General features: G+C 41.5%; 1 protein-coding gene across 1 annotated transcript in view; it reads right to left on the bottom strand.

Annotated features, from left to right (window-relative positions):
* Nucleotides 1-16,053, bottom strand: part of T265_04575 (hypothetical protein) — a gene marked incomplete at both ends in the record, with an annotated part of 227,219 nt that overhangs the window by 199,648 nt on the left and 11,518 nt on the right. The window contains one exon of the mRNA XM_009169350.1: nt 2,526-2,590. Coding sequence (XP_009167614.1) covers nt 2,526-2,590 — 65 coding nt within the window. The remainder of the gene's footprint in view (nt 1-2,525; nt 2,591-16,053) is intronic.

Below are 16,053 nucleotides of genomic sequence, written 5' to 3'. Positions count from 1 at the left end.
GATACACAAAATGTAATATATATGTAATGTAATATATATAAAGTAACACTACACAATATACGACAACTCGGAACTTCTTAACTGTAATCCTATATACAAACTGCAAGCTACGCAGTTTATGGAGATTATTGTGCGCATTTTGGGTAAACGCCGAACAGCACAGGAGACTAAGCATTTCGGAATTGTCACAAGGGCGATGGATGATTTGAGGCGTCTGTGTCACTGTTTGCTTGTTTGAATACATCCGGTTTTTTCGTTCAACTTCCGCTACACACGACGGAAAATAGCAAGTCTGTGTGTACCCTTCGGCTTATTCTCTTCCGACGCAGCAATATAAGGAATAAACTGATCGGTTTATCAAATAACCAAGGACCGGCACTCATGTAGTTGATATCCAGACTAACGTAACGTTGTGGTTTGTTCACCGACAAGCCAGATGGCTTCAGCAAGTACTGGAGGCACTGGGCTGGGAACTTCCAAACATCCCTCGACACGACGTTTGCCCATTTTCCTTCAGAGACTGAACTGATTTGGTCACATTCCATCGCTCATCAGGAATTCAGGTGAACGAGCTCAGTTCTTTCCATTAGCTTGGTTAGCCACTAGTCTCATTGCATAAAAGTTGACCTCAGATGTCGTACCAAGATTTTAATCTTGCAAGTCTTAAAATTGACAATCCGCACACGTCTGCAGGGTCATTTAATAACCGAAGTGTTTTCGTCATGAAAACGAAAACGGAGACGGTGTCTGTATCGAGGTTTTCACATTCATTCTCGCGTATTTCAGTCTTTTGGTTTGTCAAGTTTTACTGTTTAACATATCATGAATACGGTATAAATACCACGCAGTTGCTCGGCAATGTTCTGCACCGAACAATTACTCGTTTTTATCCCAGTAGCTCATAAATTAGAGAGGATCAAAGTATGTTTTCAGGTCGCCATTGCGTACTTATTGACCATTCCGAATAGGACTTATTGTAGTCGCTTCTGTGCCGTTGTCATTCCCTACCTACATCAACGGTTTGTCTCCAGCGTTCCAGCTGTCTTACTGAACCAGGTTTCGAATCTCAGTCAAAGTAGAACAAAACTTGGGTGAAAACCATTGCCCGTAAGCCTCAGTTTGTTAAAACAAACGAATGCAAACGAGGGTACCCTATTATAGTTGTTTAGGTGATAGATCACAGAGACAAACTCTGGTACTTTTCCTGACAGCAAGCACAAGGAAAAGGTTCACCCGTTGGAAGCCTTATTATTGTAGTTAAGCTGGCACTTCCCTCCCACTTTGCTGTCAGAAGCAACGAGGTCACATGTACCGTATTTGGAGTACAATGCATGTAAAGGTAACTAAACAACTGGAACAGAATAGCATATGTTCTGGAGTTTTTAAGTTTATTACTTCAAAATCCACCAGAATTTTCTTAAAATTGGTCTCCTTACGTTTGCAGTGAAAGTTAAAAAAAAAAAAGATTTAGCTTTTCTCAGGCATATACACACAACACTGGGATACCCCGCACTTGGTGAAATTTCGCTCCTCACCTTGAGCGGGCGAGCACTGTTCCTTAGTTTAGAGAGTATTATTTATTCACATGATTTCATTACAGTACGAGGCTGGTGCCCGCATCATGATCGGTTGAACGCAACTCAACTTCAAATAGAGAAAGTAGATCAACTACTGATAGTCTACTGTTTCTCTATGGGAAAATGTTCATAATCTTTGTTGAGAGCCGTGGAAGTACCCACTGATTACACGTGACCTGGCTAGAATGCTTGCAGATAGGAGGCATATTTAGGGTTCATGCTGTCAGCACATCCAAAAAACACGTCGTCCTGACACTTGGTTTTCAGTGTGCAAGCGTGTGTGTAGCACACAAACGGACAAATCACTCTTAAAAATCAAGTTCACTCGTCCAAACTCGACCGAACGCAGGTCAGCCAGCGGAGTCACGTGAACCCACACCCCCCCCCAGGTTCTCCGACAGTGGCTGTCCAGCTCGTCTTCTTATCCGAAAAATACTGGGATTTGCTATCCGTAGAAACGAATGGTGTCATTATGTGCGCATTCCGTCCACAGGATTGGAAAGTATGCTTTTCTGGTTCGTCGCGTTTAAAGTAAGGTAGCAGTGCACCGAAATACACGCAGGCGCAAAATTCGATTTTCTTGTGCAGCAGTCAGAATCTTTTAGGAAGGCACCACATGTTTTCTGTCAGACGAGCAAATAGGACTTCCTCGTGTTACCGGCTGCTACCCAGGCCTTTAAAAAAGCATCTGTTCCAATGAGTGGGTGTTCGGCTAGGAACAGACACCCTCGGTTATTTGCAGATACGTGTTATAAGTCCTCGGTTGCGGTGGGACACCTTCCCCCTGCTCCAGTTTCCTATCGCTTGACTACTGCAGGGTATGCGGAACAAAACATTCTGTCTGCGCGACAAGTAGTAGACTGAAAACAAATGAAGCAGTCAGACTATTTTTGGAGGGGTACGTGGGTTGGCGTTCACCGGTTGCACAAATTTAAGAACATTACTCACCTGTTTCAGTAAACAATTAAGCCATCGTTTGAACACACGTATTTGGGTTTCCAGGCGTTTGGGATCTGTAAAGAAGGGAGAGAATAGGATTCACATCAAGTCTTTGTTAAATATAACATCTAAACACATAAACAGCTGTCAGTTGGGAACGCATCAAAGTTGTCCACTGGTCAATAGTGCTACTTATGGTGAAACCCGATCGTTACGGTCAATTTTCTGGAGTTAATAAGCCATTCCACTGTTTGGCTTATACTGTCAGAGCATGAGAACGTACATGGCCCTCGTTTACAAACATTGTCTTTTTAATGTAAGTTGACAAAAATGATAGGCGTCAGCATCCCAGGTGTCGTTTTACTGAGTTAGTTACTCTGTTGGGTTTGATGCGGAAAGAATAGGAAGTAATGTTCTTTTGTCTGGGGTTAAGTTTCTTTCACTTTACAATCGAATGAGGTGTTTGGGGGTTTGCGTGTATGTTGCACTCTGTTCTAGTGGGCTCGAATGCTCACTGGTACAGTATTCAGCCTTCACAAATAAATATCGTCGTCTTTAGAACCAGTAGCGTGGCACGGAAATTTTTTTGTCTGCAATCCTCTTCAAGGAGATGAACCTCAGAATCAAAGTGGATACTTTTTCTGGTTTGTGACTCCTGAAAGTTTAATGTCAAAGTTTGATCGACATACTGCACTAACACAGCTTGATCTGTCATGCTGTAATCTGAACTGGGCAGTAATTTAGTGCAGGATAGACAAACGGTGAAGGCGCAGTGTGACTCCGATTTAGCTGAAAAACAAGTTAGAGCAGATTCCGGTACCCAATTTCTTTAATGTTATTACACTGGAATACATCCTTGTGACAGACGATGTCTTCTGTTGGCCCTCATTAGATTTCACTTAGTTGACACGCAAATGACTTGTCCCTAGTTACTTTTTAATGCAGCAGAATTGAAAAAGCCTGTGGGCATTTGGAGGAAAGGGAATGGATTTCGATACACACGGAGGCTGTGTGCCAAACCCGAACAGAAATTCCTCCTATACAATTCTGATTGTGTCAGCTCTACCAAGGGAAACAGTTTAACTGAGGGGTACTTTGGTGTTACTGAAAGATGTTTTCTCACCAGGGAGAACACTGTGTGGGAATAAGATACAAGAGACACAGATTCCCTGTCGATACAAGATACGCAATGCAGGTTCCTCACGTTTTGGCTGTGACAATTCTTCAATGCATTCTGTCGGTTCGGGTGGATGCATCGAACATAATATTTTTTCAACCAACCTCCCAAAGTTCCACATTCCATTTAAAAGGAACGAGTCGTTCTGAACCTTCCATCTACTCTGCCTACATCAGCTCTTTACCTGGAAAATAGAAGCAGTCAGTGAAACTGTGGATTTTTCTTCCTATCAGAGCTAAAGATCTACAATATTTCACATTTTCTGCACTCCCCGCAAAAGCATTGTTTGTAAAAAAAAATAGCTTCGTTACATTCTGATGATCGTGAAAACAAGAAATATCTAAGGTGAATTGTATTCTACGAACCTTTTGGTCAAACTTTTGGTCACGTATTTGAATTTCTTTCTGAGAAAGAGACAGTACTTGTCCGTGACATGGTCATTCAATAAACTCCACTCGACCTTGTTCCAAAGGGCCAGATTTTACACATCCAGGATGAATTTTCACAGCATTTAACAGTTGGTAGTGTGACATCATCATAAAATGTCTAATGGTTAGCCTCAATGAACGATAAACTATGTCAGCTAGTATTTAGCGGTCATAATCATGGAACCCTATACGGCGATCGCACACCAGAAAGGATCTCAATGAAAAAATCTAGTGTCCCACAGATTTATGTCCTCCGTCCGGAAAAAAATCCTGGCCGACATCTTGCAGTGGTGTGGCTTCGCTTCGGGGCTGTTCCCTGAGGATCATGCAGTGCATACTCTGGCTGACTTTGTACACGATCAGCTTACTTGGTGAAGACTAAGCGCAAATGTCAAGGGTGTATTTCGGTCCAAGCTTATGGGATCCTAAATTATTACCTGACACACATCCGAGTTCAGGCGTTATCTTACTTAAGGTCTTTCAAGATAAATGAAATTTACGCTGCACTTCAAACCCCGTAATATATATATATATATATGCATATGTATAAAGGTATAGATTTCGTACTGTTCGACCACTGTTGGGGCCGAATCTGGAAGACGCCCCTGTATCTCACAAAACCGGAAATTGTAAATCAGATAGGTCAGTGAGTTGGTTTAAAAAGGCATGTACCCTTGAGTAAAGAAACCCACAAACCAAGTGTTTTGGAACATGTCGGTTATGCTTCGGTCAATTTTCAGTAAGTTAAGAAAGGTGGATTTCGTTCAGACAAAAGTTTGGCTCCTGTTAGCCTGTCTCCTAGTGAAAAGTGGGGGATATCCACACTCCTACCGGTCTGCTGTCACTAACGTCAATTCTGTGGATACACGTTCTGAAGTCGTCATATGATGCATTCATACAATCCATTTTATCATCCGACGAGACCATGCGTGGTAACAGGCAACCTAGATGACGTCTCACCAGTGCGGAACGGTAAGGTCCTGCTATAAGAGAGACAGTTAAAACTGAAGCAAGAATATTCGTCCACAGGCTATCTCTAAACCACCATCTTTAATACCTCAAGGAAAATCAGACAACAGACCAAAACAAAACGTATTCGTAATCAAATCGAAAAGTATGTGAGAGGCCATAGCTGGTGAAAACAGATAGGTGAGGGCAGTATAGGTTGTCTGCTCGTCCATTCGGTGAACAATGCTTCCAGCTTCCATGAACTCATCGCAAACTTGAACCTTCCAAAATTACTGCGTTTCATCAGAATGAAAGCAGGCAAATGCGACTACCGATTTGACCCCATCAGTCTTCGGTGGGTGCGATGTTTAACAGCTCCATTGGTCTTGTTTAAGAAGGATGCCAAAATGAACAGAGTTATTAGTTTTCTTCCAGCAATATTTCAATGGAAACTGTTCATATTTTCCCACAAGCTGGCCCTTACGAGAGTTCCATCTACCTGTTGGTGATAGTAGATGACTCAAAATTTTCTTCGTAAATTCTAATCGTCAAGGGACAAATTAATACTGAGTCCAGCAGATAGTTCATCTAAACATTTTGGGCTTGTCGAAATCAGGAAATTGGAAATGATATTTTCAGTGCACACTTATTTGTTTTTTTTTGGGAAAAAATGGTTGGAATTTGATGACAGCTACTTTCAAAATCGACGAGGTTACCCAAAAACATCTACCTTGAAGTGCAACTCGGCAAAACGTACCAACGGGGCAAGTTGATTTTTTTGGTTTACGTTGCATTTTAAATGAGACCTAATTCACCCTGAGATGTACTCCGCCTCCTGGCGACTGCTTCAACTCGCTTGTTGGCTTAATAGCTGCTGGTTTATAGGTTCCAAAAACGAACGTTTCCCAAATTCAAACCATGTAGAGCAATATTTTATTACTTTCATACCATTTGGTTCTAAATTAGAAAGCCTGCTTTATATCGGGCACAGCTTCAACCACTTCACTAAAGCTATATATAAGCGCGTAGTTATGGTATTGAAATCAACCGTTAGTAACACCAGGTAAGAGATGAGTGATCCATGGGGTGATTCGTTTGAGTGGGACGTCCGCTTTATGTACGGAGATTTGCAAAAACGCCCAAGCATAAGATTGCCGGCTGCTTATAACGCAAAACAGAATCCCCAGAACACTTGACACCATAAAGTGGAAACCATGACTCGAAAAATCGGAGCAAACACAAGAGGGACGACATAAACCGAACCATTGCCTTTTGGATGAAAAGCGGCCGACACCGGCGAAATTTACTGTGGAGGCTGAAGCTTTATTTTTCCGGATTTATCGTGACGACAATGACCATGATGATGCCAGCTAGTATTATTGATAATCGCAGTAATGATTGCGACTATAGTTATACATAAATGTCTGGCCATGGCAGAAATAGAGAAACTGCTGGCAGTTCCTCCGTTGGCGAACCGGTATTATCTAACCTTTTGTTAACTTGAAATCACGGGGAAAAAGTCCGTCTATTCAACTGTGGGCAGTCTGTGTGAAAGAAATTGACCATACGAGCTCACTAGGGTTGCGTTTTTGGAAACAAAAACAAGGAATAACATAATTAATTAATTGATTAATTAATTAATTAATTAGTCTTAGTTATACGAAGTAGTGCAATTGTTCGAGACCTACATCGTTTCAAATGCTTGGCAGCTTTCTGTCACTGAGTCCTGGAACACTCGGAAAGACATGGGTATCGCAGGTCAGGAGAAGCACGGATGAAGTTGTGAGATGAATAAATACTGATAAAAAATAGTCCGAAAGACGAGGTTTTTAAAGTTATCACGTCGAACTTATTCGGAATAGACTGTGGATAGGTGCGACATATTGTCATTTCACAAGTCTTCTCCGACGATAAAATTAGCATAGCAACAGCAATTCATTTATTTTTAGTTTTCTTGCGAATTCGTGAAGAGCTTTGGGCTCGAGGATAGCACGCTTGACGATCGAAGAATCCTGCTTAGGCAAAAAATTCCGCACTTTTGGTTCACGGAATTTTGGGTCTACATACCTTCCGTTGACGTTTATTCTTTGTGAGGCAGTCACTGACCAGTCGACTCCAAGTCTAATGACCAAAAGTAGCAAAAAACTGTGTCCATTTCAGTCCGTTATACCTATTCCTCACTGTATAAAAACCGTATAAAAACCGATGGAGAACCTGCTGAGAGACCGGAATAGTCAGAACATCACAAACAAATTCAAATAGGTAGGTATTTTCTAGATAACCTCCTAATTGCATGCACTGGATGGTCAATGTCTGGATTGAAATGAAACGTATGTGGCCGCTATCCAGAATGAGGCTAGACTATTATAAACCGTGGTTTGGAGGGAACAAAACTTCAAAATGTCTGCACAGAACCAAGAAAAGGGCCAAGTCATTTTCTTACAAATCAAGGGTCAGCAAACGTGCTTCGTCGACAGACGGTGGCTGCATGTGCTCCAATCTCCCAGATTACGCCAACAAACTTTTATAGCAGTTCGTGCACTATTATATATTCTTTCAGTGTGTCATCACATGTATACAGACGGCTTGTTTGTTCATTTGTAACCTTGAAGCCCACTCAGTGAATCTTTATGGCTGATTGTGATTTGTTGTCACCTGACGCGCCTAATTCACCTAGTTAACTTATAGGTGAGAAGTGCAAACTAACCTCTGAAGATTTGTTAGTCGTTTTTGTACTCCAACCTTACCTAGGTTAATGTATTTTTTTGCGTTGAATCCATCCGTCAACATTAATTGCAAATACTGAATTCGTAAGGTTTATAACGAAAGTGCAATCGATATCATATTTGTCCACCACATTGGGTTCATGTTGAATGATAACCAATAAGCTGGATCTACATAGTGTTCAGCGAAATGGGGTTAGTGCGTGAATGATGCCGGTCATAGCATATGCAGGCTGTTAAGTCGGTTGGTGTCCTTTACAAAACTAGGAGACCTAATCCTGCTAGATAGGAAACTCAGCATGTAGTAACGGTCAGCCTGCAACATAAATGTCAACGGAGGAGTCTGCTGGCACTTGAAAGAGTACGTGAGTTCGTGGAACATGCAGTCAAGCAATCGAGAATTAGTAGTGTCATTTCGAGTCACATCAGCGTTCACCTAAATCCGACACAAGAAGGGCACTTCACTCACTCGTTGGTTTGAGTTATTACACACTTCGGAATTTATAAGCTGCTCACTGATGGCACTTCTTATGATGACTGAAAATTTTCAAAAAGGGGACGGACGGGATCCAAAGCATCAGCGACTTACTGCGTGCAGTGAGTTTATTTTCAACATATTGACGCGGGTTTATTTCGATCGAGGTGTTCATTTCCGTGGTTACCATTAAACTATGTCTGGTGCCGTTTACTCGTTGTTCAAATATGTCTGACTGCTTCTGCTGCAACACAGTGGATTTGGTATGGGTTACGAGCTAACTCTTCACCTCAGGTGGAACAAGTGTTCCGAATATATTGTGAGCTGCACTCATGTGCCCAGGATATTGGTTTGTGTATGAGATCCTCGACCATCATTACTATCTAAGTTACCAGACATAAGTACGGCTTATGCAGCCTAACATAACTCAAAGGTGCATCTTGGTAGTCCTAGAAAACTGGTCTGTTGAAGCGTTTGCAACTTCTGGTTCACTATGCACCGCGCCGACCCTTTTCAAACACCAGCGAACTCGATATGTTTCAGTTGAATAGCGCATGGCTGAAACAGCGATAAAATCTTGACATACCAACACCACCCACTAGAAAACTTTCTGCTAAAAGAGGACTCCTCAAGAGGAATCCGTGATAACGATTTCGTCAGTCACAATTTGGCGTAAATCCCCTCCATCCAAATAGCAGTCAGACTTCGTCTAGCGGCCTTTTGACATTCATTCTTCAGAGAGCACAATTAAAGTCAACTCATAGTCCAATTAAATGATCTCGAAGGAACCAAAAAAACATTACTTGCTAAGTTACCTAATGCAATGTCACTGAGAATAAATGTGGCGAACCAGCTGTGAATTTCGGATGCAAAGCCGTAAAGGTGACTGAGCTTCCTCGGTAGCTCAGAGCACCCATTTCACAAGCAGGCTTTCGTCCATTTCGGGACGTGTCCTTCACTCCACTCTGTATGTACCGAGAGTCTTTACTTCAAACGGAGTACATGTGAAGCGACTGAAGATGTCTTCCTCTTTTGCTTGGGAAAAAATGTTAGCAATGTGGCGGTCCTGGGGTAAGTTTGATTCAATGTGAACGTGTAAATTAAACGCAATATTTCAAAAGCCATGGGCTATTTTTGCAGGCGTCCGAAGGACTGACTCTTCTGAGAAGTTGTCTACTGAAATCTTAATGACGCAAAGATCTCCTCTCAGGAAACACGATTAGAAGACTACACACCAAACAAAACACCGCATTTCACCCAAAGTGCGGATAAACATTCACTGGATATGTCTATTTTCCTCTATCTAAAATATTTATTTTTTATCCATGAACATAAAAGAAGACTTGGGAGTGTTCAGCTGAGGAACATTCTAAGCTAACAAGGTTGTTTCTATTAACTCCGTCAGGTTGAGCCGTGTTGGGCAGGCAAAAAAACAGGTGGATTGAGTTCCATCAAGAAGCGTACACATTTGATGTCAGAGGTTGTTTCGGATATATGATAAACAATCTCGTCATTTGCTAATCTGCAAGGTCTACATTCCCACAAAAATTGATAATCACAGGGAACCAGTTACTTTAATGTTTTGGTTTAAAACGGCTGCACTAACTTTAATTACCAATTATGGCTTGAATCAAACAAAACCTTACATTCTCATCGGTTAGAAGAGAGTTAATAAACGTAATGCGTTTTTCAAAGCAGTTTAGTTTTTTATGTCCATTGTGCATCCAAAGTTCAATTCCTCACATGTCGCTGTGTTTGACAGAGTCCTTCTTGTAAAGGTAAAAATTTCTTCAGTGTTTAAATTCATTTTAGGTAGTTCATTTGTGGCACCGAAAGAAAGCAAGATCCAGGCTAACAACCGTACTGTTTTTCTCAACAACCACACTGAAAACATGATTGGGAGTCTGGTTCGTTCAAGTCAAACCATATCTTCAGAGATATGGTAATTTGCTTAAATCATTTGTCGGGTTGTGATACCCGTTCCATCCTTTCCGCGTTTAGGTGAACCCTCCTTGAGTTGTGCTGCTGCGTCTGACGTATACAATTAAATCAAAACTGGCTCTGCGTGAGATTCTAGTAGTTTTGTCGTGTGAATCATTGACCACTATCTTCGCATAAGTACCTCCATCCATGCAGCCGACTGGCTGTGCACTAAATTACGAAAATACTGTAAGCGAAATATTTATCGTTCAGTTCTGTTGCGTCTAAGCCTGCTATTTATCCCTTCTTAGAATCCAATAATCTACTTCCATGTAATTTCGTGTGATGTCAGCCTTCTCAGTGAATGATGATGTAAGAATGGCCTTTAGTTTAGCCTATCAATTTCAGTATCTACTATACTATACTACTGTACTGCATTTGGTCGTATTCCATCAACCGCTTGGTGCCCTGAAGGTGAAATGTTGTTTTGTAATCGCTACACAAACGATCTTTTTCTGAAGTTTAGACAGCCGTACCTGCACACACACACCTTATCTACCTGGAAGTTTGCCACTGACTCCGCAAACAGCCCATTAGGTATTCATTTATCAGAGACGAGATTAAAAGGAATTTGTGACCACTCGTAACTGATCATCCTTAAACAGAGCTAACAAGTAGTGGAATATCCAAGAGTCTTCGCCGACGTCAAGCTAAAGAAACGGTTCTTACCTCTTGCGTATCCGTCCAACTAACCGCCTTAAAGTGATACGTTTGTCTGGACAACAACACACTTTCAAGTCTATATCATCTCAGTATCTAAATCCACATGTATCGTTTCACCTTGTTTAAATGTGCAAACGTCCTTGTGAACATGCTGCTCGTTCACATGGAAGAAACGAACAAAGAGGAACGAATTGCACAAGTATTTTGTTGACCCTGGTTCCACTCCTTGTTTTCTGCACAGGTTTGACGGGCGGTCGTAAGGTGCACACAATAACAGCGTCCAGTTACGTCTTGAGTGTGCATTTCAAACGTACTAGAACTTGACCACGTGATTCGTGTCGTGTGCAACGGAACATCAATCGGTTCCAATTATTTCCTTTTTAGGTGATTTGTGAACCTCGAAAGATTAGCAATTGCATTGTGAACGGGCAGCTCGCTATCTCGGGAACAAGTCGGAAAATGGAACGGACAATATTTTAGTAGGTTGAATTTGTTTACTTTCGGCACTCAGTACGGAAAAATTAGGCCCGGTTAAAAGAGGCGGAAACTGCAGTGCTCAGCCACCTTGGGGCTCCCTAATCACTTATCTTTCCTGTAGACGAATGAATTCAGTGGTCATTGTGAACTGAACAGTCTGCAATAAATGTTGACAAAATGGACACCTTGTATTCCCCAAGCCAAGAATGAATGAATGAGTAACTCGACATATCAACTTTCTGGTTACGAGCCACGCACTTTAGTTTGTTTTATACCAGGCTAATAAACTCCTCCGCAAAAGGCATACGCAAATTATTGCCACATCCATTCAAACGCGTATAGATTTATTCACATTTGTAGAGGAATGAAACCTAGATATTCAACCATGTTTCAACTTTCCTCTTCAATCGATATGGGTAGTCAGAGGAACTGTTTTTGTTGGCCTTTTAAAGTCGACAGATGTAGATAGATCCACACACAAGTGGTTTATGACAATGCAGAACAGTCATACTAGCAGTAGTCATTAAATTCCACTATATACCCAGTTATCTATGTCTGTAGTGAACCCGAAAATTTGACTGGATGGGCTATGTTGAACGCCCCTATATGGACATTCAAAATGTCAGCTGTGAACTACCGCTCTGCAGCTCTTTGTTTGGTTTGTTTAATTAAACTAACAGCTAGATTTAAGAATGCCTATGCATTCTGAATGCTCGCTGACTACCTGACGATTCACACTTTTGTTTCACAAAGTTTGCATGGAGACGGCTTTGCTAATCAAGTCAAAACTCACACAGAAAATATGCTTCCAATGCAGCATCAGAGTAGTGATCTAGCTGTTCCGCACGCTCACATGTGCCGGTTACGCCAAGATAAACAAGTCAACTGTCAACACACATTTTTTAACTAAAAGATTGTTTGGGATCTGGTAAGCAGTTGCACCTCAGTGAAAGGTATGCTTTACGCGAATTTTCTGTTATAAGAGGTATGATACGTGTTACCTATCGATCGTCAGACATCGCCTATCTATTGATTACCACACATAACCAATCAGTCTGACTTCCAAGAAACTATGCATTCAGGTGACTTGAAATGGCCTTAAATGAAGCAAAGCCTAACCGACATTCGTAAAATATCTTTCAAATGAAGGCAGAACACTCTAAAAAACCACCTAGTAACCTCGGATCTGTTTCGCGAAGAATCTGTGACTGGAATGTTTGTGATCAAACGTTTGATTCCTTTTAAATCGTAGCCCATGGAATTGCATGCTGGCTTAACGCGCTACACAGCTGTATACGCGATTCGCAAGAAGAATAGAAATTTTTCCGAAAAGATTAACTCATTTTGTAAATTTTTGGTCCACTTATTCGAATCAGCACTTCTTGTTCAAAAGATTAGTCATAGTGAACAGGATATGATACTGAATGTATCTAGGCTGGGTTAATTCTACTGGTTTATACAGGTGAATGGGTTTTGATTCCCAATACCTTATGGCCTAAAATGGACAGACTTCACATATGATAAACTACTACCCTCTGGAGATAGCTTGGAATTGGCCGGGCCTGAACAAAATTGGCGATAAAGGCTTAGAAAACCCATGCCTAGGACTAAAACTAAAAGCGCTCATTTCTAGGTGTTCTAGAGAAATCGAACGCCGACCGTAGAAGTTGGTATGACTGAGTGTCTCTTTCACTGGCGTACCATAAACAGATGGGAATTATTGAGTTGAGGGAAAAGAACGTGCGTAGCCTTCATTCTCTGCCCCTCAAATATTCCCATCATTAACTTACTACTCGTTGGATATGTGAGAATAAAAACCAGCTTACAAAAAAGGGGTTCTTATGGTTAGCCGGGGAGTATCTCACGTCACGTGGTTCGGGAAAAATTACCAAAAAGCCAAAAGTACAAATACCAATTTTGTGGGCGATAGTATTCCTTATTGCATTAAAAAGCCACATCCCACCAATTATCCACGTGATCAGGCATAAGCGGCAAGTATTAAGTCTCCGAACACTAAAGGTGTCAAGCCTAAGGGAGGCTATTGGTATTCGCGGAAGATGCTGTACAAAATAACCCAGAAAAATTACCATGGATCTTCTGGAAAACTGTTCGATGGAATAAATCAAGTAGATACAATGCAATGTCTGTGCTAATGCAACTCCATGCCTTTGTTTTACTCCTTTGCTCTTACCTTTGAAATAAAATTTTCCCAAGTGGATTTCTCATGGTCCTATGGTAATTGAGTTGCGGGGCTATAACTCGCTTTAATGCTTTTAAGAATATTATCGATAACCATGTGACAGAACAGATACCTTTGAGCTTACACATCTTACTCAGTCTTGTCCTTGTTGAGGCCTATCGGGTGACAGTAGTCTCAAGATCCCATCAACCATATGTTCTCCTTGAACCCAAATGGTTCGTGATTCTCGAGATACACTCGTTTTCAAACCAGTATCTTGTTTACGATATTCTTCATCTGGATGTGCTGCCTCACGTTTCCGTTGGTATAATATTTGAGATATAGCAATGTATTTTCTCGACAAAAGACATTACTGAAAACGTAAACGGAAATTGTTCAGCAGCCTACTGCCAGTTTTCCCCTTTTGAGCAATCCTTGTGCATCACATTCAAATGAAAAAGATCTCGAAAGCGTAACTACTCTGAGTCTCCCATTTACACCAGTGCACTATGCAAAATCGTCAAAAATCAGTCTTTCCTCACGTGATCACTCCCCCGAGAACCAACTCCTTGTTGATCTCTATTGAAACAACATCATCATAGACCAAAATCTGGGACCATGCTTCAATCAAATACTGATCATATGGAATAGTGTGCACGTAATCAAAGATTGCTGGAGCGTTACACTCAGTGGTATTTCGTTTCCCATTCTCCTAGCGGTCCTTTAAAACCTTCTCAACAATTTTTGGTGCCATCCAATTCTTTCTTCCGATAGGAGAATGTTGTTCTGATCCGTTGCAAGTTTTTTTTCTTGGCACAAAGATGAATCACTTATTGTGGCGTAGTCTAGACAACCACGGCACAGACACCCATTCACTACATTGCATGGTATGTGGTTGGACAGCTGAAGAGAACTGAATAGAACGTAGTTAAGCAATCAAGGTGAAGTCAGGTAAAACCTTTTGCTCGACAAAATATCACCGTTGCTCCTTCACAAGAAGGCAATAGAGAATCTATTGTTGCTTCAAGGTGAATTTGACCAATAAATCTTTTCGTGGTGGAGCAAATAAACGGACCTCAATGTCAAGGAGACTTAAGTCAAGACAATTTTATGAGAGAAGCTGTGAGCTCCCATTCCGACAGTGACACTCGGGTTGGTAATGCTGACCAATAAGTGACATGTTAGTAGGTGTTTGAGCTAAGCCGACTGCACAGATATTCTAACAAAACCAACTCGCATGGATTCGGCATCTGATCACCGAGCTCCAGATTGCACCTACACACATTCTTTGGCATGCAGTTTCCGTCTGTCTGAATCCAGAGGTGTACAAGTCCCTCGATAGTGCACACGCATTATCCAGTGTTGAGAGCGCTTCCGTAAACGTGTTGTTATTCGTTAGTGCTTAAGAATCCTGGCCTGCTGTTGGACCTATTATATCAAAATCACGTGACAAGGATAGGCTTTTCATTCGATTACCCTTTCTCTCGATGTAAGTATGATGGGCTGACAGGAAAGTATGCTCGCAGTGATTGATAGAATCGATGCTCTCGTACTAATAAATACACGGTGATTACTCATTAAAGTATACCCATGTGACCAACTTTTATGTGGAGAGATCGCTATGAACGTGCTACGGTCCTCTTGACCACGAGACCAGCCAATTCTTTCAGAGATGTTTGCTTCACCACTCGGTCCTTCTATGACTTGGCTGTAATTTGGTGTCAACACTCGCACAAATGGCATTGACTGCAGCTAAACCATTACACCAGAGGTCAAGCCGAACAGCCATTGAATTACTGATCGATAAGTCAAGCCCAGAGGCTGACAAGTCTATTTTTTGTTAGCCTGTTGTCGCGTGGGTAAGTGACGGACGCGCTAATAAACTTAAGAAAATCAGACTTTGGATGGCCAAAAACCGCTATTGGATAGCATTTATGCTGACGGGAACTAACAAGGATTTGCTAGGTGCATGAACTTCGTCAACTGTTGCGTTAATGTCGGTAGCCAATCAGTGTGTTGTAGTGGCCTGCCATAGGGATCCACCAATCATCAGTGACTGAGGGGTTGGATTCTTGTGTGTATCCCATAAAACACAAGGTTTTGCATGGTTCAGATGCGGTTTTACTTACAGGCCACTGATGCCGAACTTCATATAAGTGTTACTAACAACATGACAGAGCTAGGGGCCACTGACCGACAAAAGACTGGCGTTTAGCACGAGCGTTTTTCACATCGGCATGGTCCATTGACATCTAGTTGAGGCTTAATAGGCTCCTTCTTAATATTGCTTCTTTCCTATAAACTGTCTGTTAATACAATGTCCAAGTGAAAGGAGAAGCCAGTAGCATTATTGTGATTGACAGTGTCATTTCGCGGTGTGAAAATGGAATCAGTGACCAGTAAATTGGGTGAAAATATCAAGGGCGTAAGCTGAATTTATTGTAATGACCCGTTTTGTTGGGTAACTGATTCTAATTCTTTGGATCA

The sequence above is a fragment of the Opisthorchis viverrini genome (assembly GCF_000715545.1).
Source record: "Opisthorchis viverrini unplaced genomic scaffold opera_v5_77, whole genome shotgun sequence".
Classification (NCBI taxonomy): Eukaryota; Metazoa; Platyhelminthes; class Trematoda; order Opisthorchiida; family Opisthorchiidae; genus Opisthorchis; species Opisthorchis viverrini.
Note: the sequence above shows the minus strand (reverse complement) of the source record. Positions and strands in the feature narration are given on the sequence as shown.